This window comes from Heterocephalus glaber, unplaced genomic scaffold (genome assembly GCF_053883595.1).
Source record: "Heterocephalus glaber isolate CG9 unplaced genomic scaffold, H.glaber_assembly_v1.0 deba00001457, whole genome shotgun sequence".
NCBI lineage: Eukaryota > Metazoa > Chordata > Mammalia > Rodentia > Bathyergidae > Heterocephalus > Heterocephalus glaber.
Window position 1 is genome coordinate 20,420,280 of NW_028258305.1, and position 15,045 is coordinate 20,435,324.

Genomic DNA, 15,045 nt, shown 5'->3' on the forward strand with positions numbered 1-15,045 from the left:
TGTGAGAAAAATTAGTTCTCAGTTTATATGAGCATGTATTGGTACACTCATTAGAAAAGCAACTTTGCAATTTATACCAAATTTGAAAACATCCATGACCTCTAACCCAGAAATTCTACTCCTAGGAATTTACCTGATTATCACACACATAACAGATATGTGTAAGTATGATCAATAGAATGCTATATTTTTTAAAAACTGGAAATAAATTTAAATGTCCACCAACAAAAGACTGGAACATTGAACTGTGGTATGGATATACACGGTCAATCTATACTGACATTGAAGGGAGTCCATCTATATTACTAAAGAAGGAAAGGAGAAAGGGAAGACGGATAATTACAGAAACAGTAACCAATCCTACTTTTTACTCTAAAGAGTAGGGGTGTAAGGGCTGCAGGACTCTTTCACATTTTACTTTATAAATTTGTTTGTTTTTACATTATATAACCATAATCAAGAAAAAAGATAGCGCCATAAATTTCAAGGGCAGAAATAGTTCACTGGTCTCCTATCAAACAATGACAGTTTTTTCAAAACTTCTGATGAAGGCTGGGGTTTTCTGTTCTTAATCAAAAAATGGAAATAATTGGTTTATTAAATTTTGTACTTTAAGAAGACAGCCCATGGGCTGAAGGAAAATGCAAATACAGTTAGTGGATTATATACCATCAGTACCATGGAAGAAAAGTAAAAATGAAAAACATTCTTTACCACCTAAAAAATTGCTCATTTTTTTATTAATAATAATTTCCTATCTACAAGTCTGGGAAGTGGTAGATAAACACCACTTCACAAGAGTACAAAATGACCAAAATATTCCAGTTAGATATAGGGTAACTCAACTGAGGTCACTCAATTATGGAAGAAAAATATCAGAAAAAATATCACATCAAAATTATCTATTTAAGATCCATCAAGTATGTAATAGTATATAGTAGATCAAAAGTCTGTATTATATAACTTCAGAAACTCCTTAACCTTGTAGGTATAGTCTTAGCAGATGCTAAAAACTGATTTGGAAGACAGGAAAAGTTAGAAGAAAATACTGATTCTGAATCTCCTGAGTTTTGTTATAATATAGAAACAATTCCTGTTTCTCATTCCTTACCATATCTTTTCCCATTCACCCAAAGGATCATAAATTACACCTATGCCCAGCATTCTGTCACCATCCCCTAAAAGTGGGGCATATCTTTTAAGATATACTTTAATAAGCTACATACCAGTTCTGCTGTGGTAAAACCTGGAAACGTTATACCGGCAGGAATAACTAATGATGCTGTAGAGAAAACAAAAAAAATATTATACAATCATTAGAATTTACCAATCTTTAAGTACCAAATATATATTTTTAAAATATTTTCTACTACTAACATGTTGGACCATGAAGAACTCTAAACTACGTGATTCCAAGTGAAAAAAAAACAGTATTTAATTTTATTTTTTCCAGCAACTTCAGAGAGACTTTATATAATGACAAAGGAAAGTACCAAAAGGAAATATCTCATTATAGTCAGGCAAACTATACTTTAGAAATCATAACAAAACATGAAAATTCACCTTTTCCCCATTTTTTCTATTTTGAGATAGGGTCTCACTGAGTCAACAAGTTACACAGGCAGAGCTTGAACTTGCAGTCCTCCTGCCTCACCCACCCAGAATGCTGGAATTACAGGCATTCAACACTACACCTGGCCTGGACTCTCTAAGTAGATCAATGGAGCACTATATCTCCACTGCAGCTTTTTCACTGGGGAGAATAAGTAATACAGTGTTTGTTAAAGTGGTGCATTTCTAAGAGAATGTACTATTGATCAAAAATATGTAACCCAACATAAATCCATTCTAAATTCAAAATAAATTTCTATTCATTTATTTCATGAAAGCTTATTTACAATACTTTGACCAAGTAAGCAAGCACGGCTACAGTTTTAGGAACAAATGAATAAAAAGAGTTTGCAATAAGGTATAGCTACTAAGAAAAATATAAGAAAAGAAATTCTAAGGAGAATGCCAACTCAGCCTGCATTAAAGCTACAATCCCATTTATCTTTCTTTTATTATCTGCCGCCTTTCTATGCTAACTGTCCCTTATAATGCATCTAAATAATAACTATAAAGATCATATAAGAACCTCAGTTGATCAATGTAACCATAAACCTTAAATGACCAAACTTCATTTTACCTTGCTGAACTGTTGGAACATCATTTCTTTTCTCTAATAAAAACAAGAACTTTTTATCATGCTTCTGCAACCACACATGTATCAATGTCACATTTATTACGGTCACGTATTGCATGAGGGAAAATTGCCCCAAAGATATGATTCTGATGCTAGAAGGGCTCCATCACACACAAACAGCTCAGAAGAGCAAGCATGTTTTAAACTAACCATTCTTCCCATGTTCAGACAATAGAAGTGAGGCTGCAGATTGATGGTTAATGAAGCACAGAATTATTTTTATCCTTTTGCATCTATGGTTTTGCTTATTAACAGGCATTCTTTTAGAAAAGCTAAATGACAAAGAATCAGAGAGGCAGGAACACAATGGTATTAGTCTTAATTAGCTGAAGTGAGCAAAGCTTAAGCTGCTATTGCTTAAGCTATAGCCTGAGAGGAAACAAAACTCTTAACACACTGTCTAAAGCAATTAAACAAATTTCCTGAGGAAAATAGCAACAATTCTCCTCTTTTAAATACTTTGTAATAAATCCTAAAGGATGATTCTCTACACTGAAAGAAATTAAACAGAGCTATAGGGGAGCATATAAAATTTCCTTGTAGACATCAGAATAAAGGCACTGAACTAACATGTATAGTGAAGTTTCATGCAGCTCCTATCCATAATTTTGATATGCAATTCACAAGTTATATGCACCATTTATGTATACTCACAAGTTATATACACCATTAAATTATGGCTGAAATACATTTTTAAATATTCAATATGATTTTAATAACCAAGTAAGTTTTAATTATGTTTTTATGCAAACTGTCATAATTTCAGAATTCATGTGCATATTCTAGAAACACAAATTTCAAAAACAATAAATCTTAGAGCAAGAAATCAAGCCCATAACAATTTTTAAATCTTGAAATATGATAATTTGGCATAACAATATTCACATCCATAAATGCTTTTTCCTACTCACAATCAAAGACTCTTTGATATGTTATAGCAATTTGTAGCTTTATAGTTCTTACTTCTGCTTTGGATCATTACAAATTTTAGTAGGCAAGTCATAAGATCTTAAAAATGCAAAGCCTGGTCAGTTTATTTTTTGTGATTAATCATAAGCATGTGTATATCTCTTGAGGACCAAACTGAGTAGTCTAACCATCAAATGACCTAAAGAGCTGATCATACCAATAAAAGTTCCACCAGATCTAAGTTCAAGAACAAGTGGACAGGGCCGGGGATTTAGCTCACTGGTTCCAGTGCCTGCTTCACAAGCGCAAGGTCCCGAGTTTGATCCCCAGTACCAGAAAAAAAGAACAAGTGGACATATTTTCCATACCCATAATTTGGAGATTTTAATCCTCGAAGATGAAACCCCCCAAACTTCTCAGTATTCCTGTTCTGACTTTCCCTTCTTACCACAGTGACTGATGGTCTCAAGTAAAACACCATGCAAAGACTGGGAATGCAGTGGCAGAGAACTTGCCTAGCATGTGCAAGGCCCTAGATTCAATTCACAGTACCACAAAAAACCATTTAAAAACAAGCCAGGTGCAGTGACACATACCTATAATCCCAGCACTCGAGGAAACTTAAGCAGGAAGTTTCACAAGTTTAAGCCCAGTTTGGCCAACTTAGTGACTTGGTGAACCCTTGTCTCAAAATAAAAAATTTAAAAGGGCTAGGGATGTAGCTCAGTGCAAAGGCCCTGGGTCCAACCCCCAGTACCACAAAAATAAAAATTGTGTGGCATAAAGACCAAGTAGCAGAAGTTAATTTAAAGTTCCCTAGAAATCAGGCAATTGTAGGATAACTGCACATCCAAGTTTTTCCAAAACAGTCCCAGTCTATACCTAATATCCTGAGGTAATTATCAATGGAATCCCATTTCTCTCAAATGTAGAATACAAATTACATATAAACACATAAGTATCTAACAACAGTTCTCAGTGTAATGTGAGAAAACCATGAGGGCCCCTAATACTCTTAGTTCTATAAAAACAAGACAATGCATGCCTTTTTCATCACATTAAATATTTTTGTTCTGTTTTGTTGACATCTGCACTGATGATCCAGCAACAATGCTGAGGAAACCTGCAGGTGCCTCTGCATGAATGAAGGCAGCAGCACCAAACCTTGCTATCAGTTACTGTGTTCTCCATCGCCACTCCCTCAGAGAAAGAAAGAAGAAAAACAGCACCAGCAGTAAAGCAGGTCCTTAAAAGGTCTTAAAAGGTCCTTAAAGCAGGTCTTTAAAAGGTCCTTGGTATAACCTAAGAATTATTAATTATACTAAATTTCAATCACCAAGTAGTCTTTGCTTTTAATATTTTATGAGAGGAAATTGAAAGAATACATAAAGCATTTCTGTAGTCTACTGAAGCAGAAAGAGAAGTATTTGTGCTATTATTGAAGTAATGTGTTGACCTAACCTCTTTTTTCAAGAAACACCATTTTTATTTGAAAGAATGATGGAAACTAGGGTTTTTCAGACTTGGTTGGGCATTTGATTGACAGTTTTGAAAGTGAACTAAGTATTCTCATCACTTCAAGTTTAAAAAAAAAATTAAGAGCATTTGTTTGCCAATGATAAAATTCAAGCAAAATTTTATCTTGGAAAATACGTATCTACCATAGTGGATGAGACCTGCAATGATATTAGTGAATATAACTTTTTATCTTTTTATCTAGGTCTTGCTAAGTTACTATGTTCCCCAGGCTGGGCTTGAACCTACAATCCTCCTGCTTCCGTTTCCCAGGTGCTGAGATTACAGGTGTGCCACCATGCCCAGCTGACTTTATGTTACATAATTTTCCAGCTGCATAACTCAGTGAACCAATATTTTCCAAATAACTAATATATGCTGCAAAATTACACATGGGTAAAGAGCCACCTAAAGTGCAAAATACATATGCCAATGAACCCTAACATAACATTCTGAAAAGTTCTTGTATTTAGTTTCAGATTCCAGCTTGTACCTATGATTTACTGTAGTATCAAACTACCTGAAAATGCTATTAAAATATTACTTCATTTTCCAATTATACATCTATAAAAGGTGAAATTTTTGCACATATTTCAAGAATAACATATTACAACAGATTAAATGTAGAAATAGATGTGAAAAATAAAAGGAAATGAAGTAGTAATCAAAAACCTGCCAACAGACTCTAAGTAAAATAAGCCAGACACAGAGAGACAGATACTGCATTTTCTGTCTCATATGTGGAAGGTAAACAAGTTGATCTGAATGCAGAATAGTGATTTCTACAGATTGAGATGGACAGCATGAGGTGATGGAGGGAGGTGGGATAACAGGTTCAAAACAAAATTAGATGAAAGGAGTAAGTTTTAGTGTCCCACTGCACAGGGAAGTGTGCATAGTTCAAAATAACCTATTATATATTTTATGAAGAACTAGAAGAGAACAGCTCAAAAGCTCCAGACATGAAGAAGATAAAGAAATATAACATGGTTACCCCAGTTTGATCAGTCTACACTATGTACATATGCTGAAATACCATGCTGCACTCCATAAATACACACAAATATTACATGTTAATCAAGGTTTTTTTAAAATGAAAAAGCAAAAATCTCCCAACAAAGAAAGAAGCCCAGTACTGGATAGCTTTGTAACTGAATTCTACCAAACACTCAGAGAAGAATTAATACCAATCTTTCTTTAACTCAAAATGGAAACAAAGTCTTTGCAAATAGAGAGGGGTGGAGGGGTTGAAGGGAGGACAGGGGAATGGGGAAAAAATAAGAATCAAGATATATTATGTAAAGGTACAAATCCCCAGTGATGAATGTCATATTGTATACCTAAAATGTACTAATAAAATAAAATTTTTTTAAAAGAGTTAGAGGGACTACTTCCAAACACATTTGCAAGGCCAGCATCACCTTTATACCAGAGCCAGATAAAGACCCTTCAAGAAAGGAAAACTAGGGCTGGGGATTTAGCTCAGTGGTTCCAGTGCCTGCCTCGCAAGCACAAGACCCCGAGTTCGATCCCTGGTAACCAAAAAAAAAAAAAGAAAGGAAAACTAAGGGTTGGGCATGTAACTCAGAGCACTGACCTAGCATGCTCAAGGCCCTGGGTTCAATCCCCAGCATCACAACAAAAAGCACAGGGGGAGCTGCAGTCTAGACTATTATCTCTCAGCCTGTACATAGTGAGTTCAAGGCTAGCCTAAACTACATAGCAAGACCCTGTCTCAAAAAAAAAAAAAAAAGACAATGGGGAGAAACAGTCTCTTCAATAAATGAGAATACCATATTTTCACATGCAAAATGATAAAGTTGGACCCTTAACATATGCAAAAAAACTCAAAGTGAATAAAAGACCTAAACATTAGACCTGAACTCACAAAAGAACTCACAAAACTCACAAAAGAAAAAAATCAGAAAAAATTTAAAAAGCTTTCATGACATTAACCTTAGCAATGGTTTTTTGGCTATCACTCCAAAAACCCAGGCTACAAAACAAAAATAAATGAACTACATCAATCTACATCAAACTTCTGCATAGCAAAGGAGACAGCCAATAAAATAAAAGATGACATACAAATTGGGAGAAAATATTTGCAAACCATACATCTGATAAAGGGTTAATATCCAAAATCTATAAAGAAGTCACACAACTCATTAGCAGAAAAAAGTAACTTAATTTTAAAATGAGAAAAAAAGCATATCTTTTTCCAAAGAGGACATACAAAATAGCCAACAAAAAGTGATCACATGACTAATCAGAGAAATGCAAAAGTACAGTGAAATACCATCTTACACCTGCAAGGGTGGCTACTATCAAAGAGGTAAGTGATGACATGTGTTCATGAAGATATAAAGAAGAATTTCTTCGTATACTGTTGGTAAGAACGTAGAATGGTACAGCTATTACAGAAAGCAGTATAGACATTCATAAATTTAAAATACAACTACTTGTGCTCACTCTGGCAGCACACATACTAAAATACAACTACCATATGACCTAGCAATCCTTCCTATGGCTATACGCCCAAAAGAAATTAAAATGCAAAAATAATTTTAAAATTTTTTAAAAGAAATTAAATTGCTACCTCATAAAGATACCTACACTCTAATGTTCACTGAAAAATTAATCACAATAGCCAAAATATAGGAACAACCAATACCATATGTCCAATGATGAGTAACTGGATAAAGAAAATGAGGTATATTTACAGAAAGATTATTATTCACTTGTAAAAAGGAGATTTTTCCCTTTGCCACAACATGGATGAATCTGGGGGACTTCATGCTAAGTGAAATAAGCCAACACAAAGAAAAATATGATCTCACTTATATGTAAAAATATATAAAAAGGAAAAGAAAGTAAGTCAAATACACAGATAGGGAATAAACAGTGGCAGGGGAAAAGGAAATGAAATGTAAGTCAAAGGTCACAAAGTAACAAATATGTAGGATGAATAAGTTTAGAAATACGTACAAAATTGAGGATTTAGATAATATTTACTGTATTCATGATTTTTGCTAAAAGAATAGACAAGGTACTCTTGCTGCAATTTTTTTAAATGGGATAAGCTTCTTAATTTGCCTAAGTTATAGTAACCTTCTTACTACATGTATATCAAGACATCATATTGTTCACCTTAAATATATACAGCAAAATTTAAATAAAATTAGATATAAGAATTCAACTATTTATGAAATCAGATATTAACAGGATTTGCACAAAAGTAAAACTAAATACTTTTTGTCCTGGAAATTATCAATTTTCATAATTATGTTATTACATTATCATGTAATTGGATTTTTAAATTAGTATACCAGTACTTTTTAAATTTCCCAGTTTTAATTTCTGTTAAATAGATACTTAGAATCCACTTTTTAAAAGCTCTCTAGGGTCTTCAATTTTCAAAAGTGTAAAGGAGTCCTGACACTAAAAGCAGTTGAAAACTGAAGACACAGGAAATTACTAAACAAATGAATAATACAGCTAAGAAAATATGGCAGGGCAAACAAGTTTTAAAAGTGGAACAGACAAAGGCAAATAACTTATTCAACTGCAGATTTAATTTGAACTCATTATCAAAAGAAATAAAAAGATTGTAGAAGTTATTTTAATCAGGCTTTAAAGAGCATACCATGAGAAGACACAATTAAGAAATACTTCAATTTTATGAGGCTATTTATCTTAAGAATCTTATTGTAGGGTACCAAGAAATGAAGACAGATAGAAACAAGGTCTATAATGCACTTTTAAAGGATACAGCAATTTCTCTTACACCTCTTCATTATAAATCATGTAGAAAAGAATAAGGAGAAAAACTGCTTATTTTAATGTAATTATTTCTATTATTCTAACTCCTAAGACAAAGAATATGAATAAGGTACTGAGTGAAAACCAGATTTAAATCGCTGGTCATATTACCATCTTGTGGCAAAATGAAGTACTGCAATTTTGAATGACAGAATCTGAGAATTGTTGACCATGTTTTTGATAAAAGTATTTTCCCCCTTCCCACCACACCCTCATGCCAACTCCAAATAAAATGAACCTTTAGAGCTCTTTAATAAAAAATAGTTTCTAAAAAAAGTCTGGAAGAATGTTAAGCAAAGAAATAGTAAAAGTAATGTACTGATACAATACTAAAATTAAAAGGAAATTGTAGCCAAAAACCCAATGACTGATGAAAATGTTTCAATATGTTTTACTTAACAATTAAAACTATCATGTCTAGTTCTTACAAAGTTATATTTTATAAGCACAGTATGAAATAAAACTTGTTTGATAGCTTAACATTCATTAATTTATTTCATTTTATAAGTTAAAATTGCTGCCACACTTACATCCTCCCATTTTGCAGTAGAAGAGGTATTTGCATCCTTAATATTTTCTCTTCACCTTGGCCCCCATAATTTTCATGTGAATTTCCTCAAGCATGAAAAAAATCTTACTCCTGATAAGCTAATCCAAAATCTACCCTTACTCCTTATAGACCCTACTCTACTGAATTTCAACTAAACCTAATAAAAGCTATTTCTGTATATGTATACACACAAGATTTTAAGGAGATTTAAGATTATATGCATAAAGATTTTAAGATTCAGACAAGGAATAGAGGCTACAAAGATAGAATAATGTTTTATATTTTACTAGCTAGTCTTTTCCAGCTTAATATGAACAAATATTTCCCTTAGATACACAGGTCTAGATTCAACAAGTCCAAGAATAAAGATAAAATGCACATGATCAATTTCTTGCCATTATTTTACATAACCAAAACAGTAAGTAGCCATAAGGTCCATATTCTTGTTCATTCTCCAGTTTGCTTCCAATACAATAACAGATTTATAAGATGCACAGGAAGTGAAAGAGAAAGAACACACAAGCAAGCAAGCAACAACTACCTTTCCTATGTTCCCTCTGCTACTTCAGCAATGGTAGACCAAATCAAACTCTCTGAAACAGCCAATGGGCACCCCAGGCTCACAAACTATATAACTTGTCTCTCTAAAGTAAAGCATTAGTCGCTTTTGTGAAATTTAACTTTTTTTTTTTAAAACTAGTTCAAATAATCTGAGTTTTTAAATCAACAATGACATGACATGATGATTTATACTGTGTTCATTTAATGGTAATGGTTTTGAGGTCCCAAGCCTTCTCTATCTTAAGAACATTACCCTAATTAAACTCTACCAAATGATAGTTTGTTCTGAAGATACAAATAGTACTAATTTATAAATTTTATCCAACCTGTTGATTGCAATGTTTGGTGCAAGGTGTGTGGCAACTGAAAGGTGAACAAAGGTGAATGGATGCCATTTCCAAAGAAGTCTTCTGTTGCTTTAGACTGCAAAACTTTGGTTTCCCAGAGCTGCAGAGGAAAAGAAAAGTTTGCTTCTTTAAAAAAATTACTGGGATATTTACTTCTATTTTTCAAGTTTTTATATTTAAATTGTCAGCTGATGGCACACTGAATAAGTACTAAACTATAATTGGAGAGTTAGAACTATAATTTATCTGGGGTTTTTTTTTAGCTGAATAAAGGGAGAGAAACGTGTATTGTCTACAAACCTGTTTCAAGTCTTTTAAAACATGTTCCTCTATACCTTCTTCAGCAAATAGGTCCCGCACTCCTTCAATTACATCTTCAATTATAGATTTGTAGAGTTTAGGCTACATAAAAGCAATTGTTAAAGCTTTAAATTCTTATGTATGAATGTATTTAGCTTTAAAAGACATGCAGTGTTTACTTCCTAATTTCACTTTTTAAAAAAACAAATTTTTTTTCTAAGTAAATCCTACTTGCAGATAGTCTTGGCTTTCCATAAATTGTGTTGGCTTCAGACCCCTGAGCCCAGTTAGTTGTGGTCCCCTTGTAGTCCTCTCCCTACATGGCTGAATTACAGGACTACCATAAAATATAAGATAATATCATAAGGATATCATTACAAAGATATACATGGTTATTTTACTTGGCTTTTTATCAGTATATAACTTCCCTGTTCCTTTTAAAAGAGGAAATTAATTTAAAACAGCTGGTAAAAAAAAAACCTTTCTGTTTTATCTTTTTCTCAAAGGAGCCAAAATAGATTTTTCAGGGTTCACTATGTTACTTCAATGAATGTAAATAAACTTTGGGGCTTAAAAGTGGAGGGTAATCAAAGCTCATCCCACTTCCAAAATACACATAAAAGACTCTTCCTCCCTTCTATCAAATACAATTGCACCAAAATGGATTTCCTATAACAGAAACTTAGAGGGGCATACACAAACCTAACCCTTCTACAATATCTATACTGTACAGACACAACATCCTAAAGTGTTCTAGTAAAATCATGTTACAAAATAAAATTAACAGATTTCTATCCAGATTATACGTTGGTTATATGAATAAAACAATGAGTATGTGAAATAAACTCAGTCCTTCAAATCTATGTAAAATATGCTTCACTCAGGTCCCCAAACCAAAAGGGCAAAACTAAATGTGCTGGTAATACTATTTGGTGCAAGTTCCACTGATGAAAAATGGCAAAACAGGAATTTAGTTGAGTTGCTCTTATTTCAAATCATTTAATCAGAACAAAATGAAAATTCTAGTATTCTAGGATTGCTTCTTCATATTACCCATAAAATACCCTAAATACTTCAGTTCACACCAAGAGAAGCTAAGTTTTATACTAATCGTTCTAAAGATCCAGGCTAAGCCTTTGAATAGACCAATCAGTAACATTTAAATAATATGCTATTCACAAGCATACCCATTAAGACAAAGTGCCTGGAGATTAGTTGCTTCTTCTAAAACAGTTTACCCTGATAAAGGCTTTCTAAATTGATGCTTCACTGTTAATCCCAGCTAGTGTGATCACACTTAAAGCTAGAGGAAAAAATTCCTAGGGATAAAAACGTCTTTAAGCTCTGCCCTCAGAGTGTAACAGCAGCAGTTAAAAAGAACCCATTAGAACACAGTTTTTCAAAGCAAAATAGGTACTGAATGTAGTTTCTTTTGTAGGGATTCAGTTAAGATTTTACATTGCTTACTCTGTTATCTTTATTAAAGCTATGTTTAGGCCAGAAGCCCTTCTTAGCTCCTCTAAAAGAAAACATGCATACACTCGGCTTCGAGTTCACCATCAAGCATATTGATAATTGATAATTGTTAAGCCTATATTTAAGTAACTTACATTTCTTAAAACATAATCATAAAATTGATGCACATTAAAATAGTATGTCTCAAAAAATGAAATCCTTTATGCTACATATGTATACATGAAATTTTAAAAATCTATCTGGACAAGTACACTGACTCTCAGGAAATATAAAGTCTCTTGATAATAAAGATGAAGACTTCTCTTAACTCTGGTTTAAAACTGATGGAGCGTCTCACAAATGTCACTGTGGCTGTAAATTTTGTGAGCTTTAGGGAACCCTTAAGATGCTAAAGGATGGGAAAAGTAAAGAGTAGGAAAAGACATTAAAAATGGGCGGAGTTTGGCCGGGGATTTAGCTCAGTGGTTTGGCCACCTGCTGCGCAAGCGCAAGAACCCCAGTTTGATCCCGGTACCAAAAAAAAAACAAAATGACGGAGTAACAAGCCATATCACATTACCTATAGTTTCAGCTTAGTAAATAATAGTTTAAATCCACAACACTGCCCACACTGAAATTAAGAATTAACACAAATGAACTTGGGAAATTTCTAAACATGTAGAAGTCAGCAGGGTGGAGGGTGGATTCACCTCTAAACACTTTTTTCCCCAGTGCGGGGGTCTGAATCCAGAGCCTGGAGCAGGCCAAGGCAGCAATCCACCACTGAGCCACATCCCAGCCGTTCTTTAAATTGCCCAGGATGAGCTCACACTTATGGCCCTCCTGCCCCAGTCTCTAGAGAAGATGGTATTACACGCCTGTGCCAAAAGCCTCCCTAAATACTGGGACCCACACCACCTCAAGTCGGGTGGGGAGGACACCTGTCCTTGGAGAGGGGGTGCCCCACTTCCGGCTGAACTAAGGCCCTCATCCTTTCCCTCCAACAGAGCTGAAGAGGGTTTATGAAAGTTTGTGACGTGCTACTGAGAATTAAAGGGTGTGTAGGGTTCAACTACCGCGAACCCAGTGTCCTGGGCAGCTTCCCTCTTCACAGGCGCCAGGACGGTCCTTACCACTGGGTTGATGCCTGCCATGACGCCAACTCTAGAGCCCGGCCCTTCGCACCTGCGCAGCACGCAGCACCCTTGGAGGGACTCACTGGAACCTTTTTAACGGCTCGGCTCCCTGCCAGGCAACCTCAAGGGCATGGGGCGGGGAGGGGCAGGAGCCGAGGTTAATAGGCTGACTGTGACAAACTTCCGGGGCGGGGCCTTTGTTTCCTCAGTCTTTGAAATAAAGACTGACAAAATAAGGAAGGGCAATGCTGTGGGAGATTCCAGTTCATCTTCAGCTTTGAAGGGCGCGAAGAGAGAAGGGATGAGATTAGTGATGTCTGGTTTTATCAGTTTTAATTTCTCCTAAACTCCATTCGCAGCTGAACTCAAATATAACAAGAACCAATCTAAGACTGGTTCTTACAGTGTTGGGAGCAGTACCATCACCTGAGAACCTTTCAAAAATGCAAGTGACCAAGGTTCCCCAGAACCTATCCCCCCCACACACACACACACGCACACACGCACGCACACATACGATCACTACTGATTTAGAAACTCAGAACCGAGAGCTCAGCATTCTGTAGTTTATGGTGGTCTCCAGCTGATTACGATTGGCGCTCAAATGGAGTCCACAGTTCTAAGACACAGACTCTCAGCTTTGGGTGCACATTGAAATAACCTGGGGAGCTTTAAAACACTTTGGTGCCTGAGTCCCATTCCAGAGAATTTGTTTCTAAAATGTAACCCAGGTGGAAAGCCATTGTTTACGTAAAGCCAGCTCACCACTTCGGTCCTTTTCCTCTGCAGGCAAAGGTCATCATTTTTTAACCTGAGATCTTCTCTCTTTCCTGAAGAAGGCACTCCCTACCTAGCTAGGGCTGAGAAGAGAGCTGTCTACCGGCTGCTATTGCAGCCACTCTGACTCTAAACAACCTTGGTAGCCTGAAAATGGGTTTTGACCTAACCAGATGGTTATGTGATGATTAAAATTCTACTATATTTGAAGTTGGCTATTAATTTATTTATTTATTTATTTATTTATTTATGCATATAAGTGCAGTAGAGCTTTGCATGCTCTACCACTTCATTTTCTTGCCTGGAACAGGTACCTTTTGGTTTGTGAGTTTTCAGCAGCTGATTCATATAGTGCCCTTTAGAAGACTTTCCTAAACTGAAAACTATCAGAAATTTCTTTTACACAAAGTCAGGAAGTTTGCATGATAATTTCTAATGACCATGTCTCTCTACCTGACAAGTACTACCAGGAGTATTCAAAGTGACTATCTTTCACCCAAAATAGAAAGGCTAGAAGCAGGCATTGGTTCCTGCCGATATTATAAAATCCCATTAAATTGGGGCCGGGGATTTAGCTCAGTGGTTTCACCACCTGCTGCGCAAGCACAAGGACCTGAGTTCGATTCCCGGTACCAAAAAAAAAAAAATCCAATTAAATTATTCAAGCCAGGAAATAAGAAAGATGAAATGTCTCTTGTTTTCCATCTTTTTCAGAGCAAGTTTTTAAAATTTTATTCTTAAATGCATAGGATAGTAATCACCTTTTTGTGATAGCAGACTGTTTTGTTGTATTTCACTATATAAATTATATCTTTCTCAAGCCTATACTATAGATCATGCATATTTTTTAAATTAAATATGGACCTTGGTAGCCATAAAAAATGTGACTATAACAGTTGAATTGAATGTAATAGAAAGTTAATCAATGTTAGCAAAGAAACATCAGCCATTTCTGTTTGTCCCTTGTGCTCTGTCTGAATGGTCACTGTATACTTGGTTATAATTTCATCCCTAAAATAGGTAACAGCCATTAGAGAAGGCACGCTTTCATCCAAGTTCTAAATTAGTAATGTTGAACTTTTTAGTTTTCAGTGATACAAACAGCCCACTGCAGCACACATGCCATAGGTTTGCCACCACTGTATGAATCCAAACTGCAAATTGGCTCTCACCCTTTGGTAGTCAGCTTCCAACATGGCCAACAGTAGATCCTCACCTCTTGGTGTTTGAAGCATGGTATTTCTCCCTCCCATATGTACCATGAAGCCTGAAATTGGCCCCTCCCATATCATACCATAGTTTGTCTGAGCAACCAATAGAATAAAGCAGAAGTGATGGTATGCCACTTTGAAGATTAATGCCAATGGCTCTAGGCTGTCTCTTTCAGATCCCTCACTTTGCAGCTATTTCAGAAAAAAAAAAAGCCTAGCA

The 15,045-nt window shown here is 35.2% G+C and overlaps 1 protein-coding gene across 4 annotated transcripts in view; it reads right to left on the reverse strand.

The window, feature by feature from the left end:
- Gtf2a1l (general transcription factor IIA subunit 1 like) overlaps positions 1–13,019 on the reverse strand; it is a 55,166-nt gene extending 42,147 nt beyond the window's left edge. Inside the window, exons 1-4 of one of the 4 annotated variants that reach the window (XM_021253837.2) lie at positions 12,778–13,000; positions 10,247–10,348; positions 9,926–10,046; positions 1,227–1,282 (exon numbers count right to left, since the gene is read on the reverse strand). In XM_021253837.2, coding sequence (XP_021109496.1) covers positions 1,227–1,282; positions 9,926–10,046; positions 10,247–10,348; positions 12,778–12,855 — 357 coding nt within the window. In that variant the 5' untranslated portion in view covers positions 12,856–13,000. Of the gene's footprint in view, positions 1–1,226; positions 1,283–9,925; positions 10,047–10,246; positions 10,349–12,411; positions 12,664–12,777 lie in introns of those variants that run through there. The other 3 variants (XM_021253836.2, XM_004839420.3, XM_021253838.2) reach the window with 3 other exon arrangements.
- Between the last annotated feature and the right edge of the window lie 2,026 nt (positions 13,020–15,045).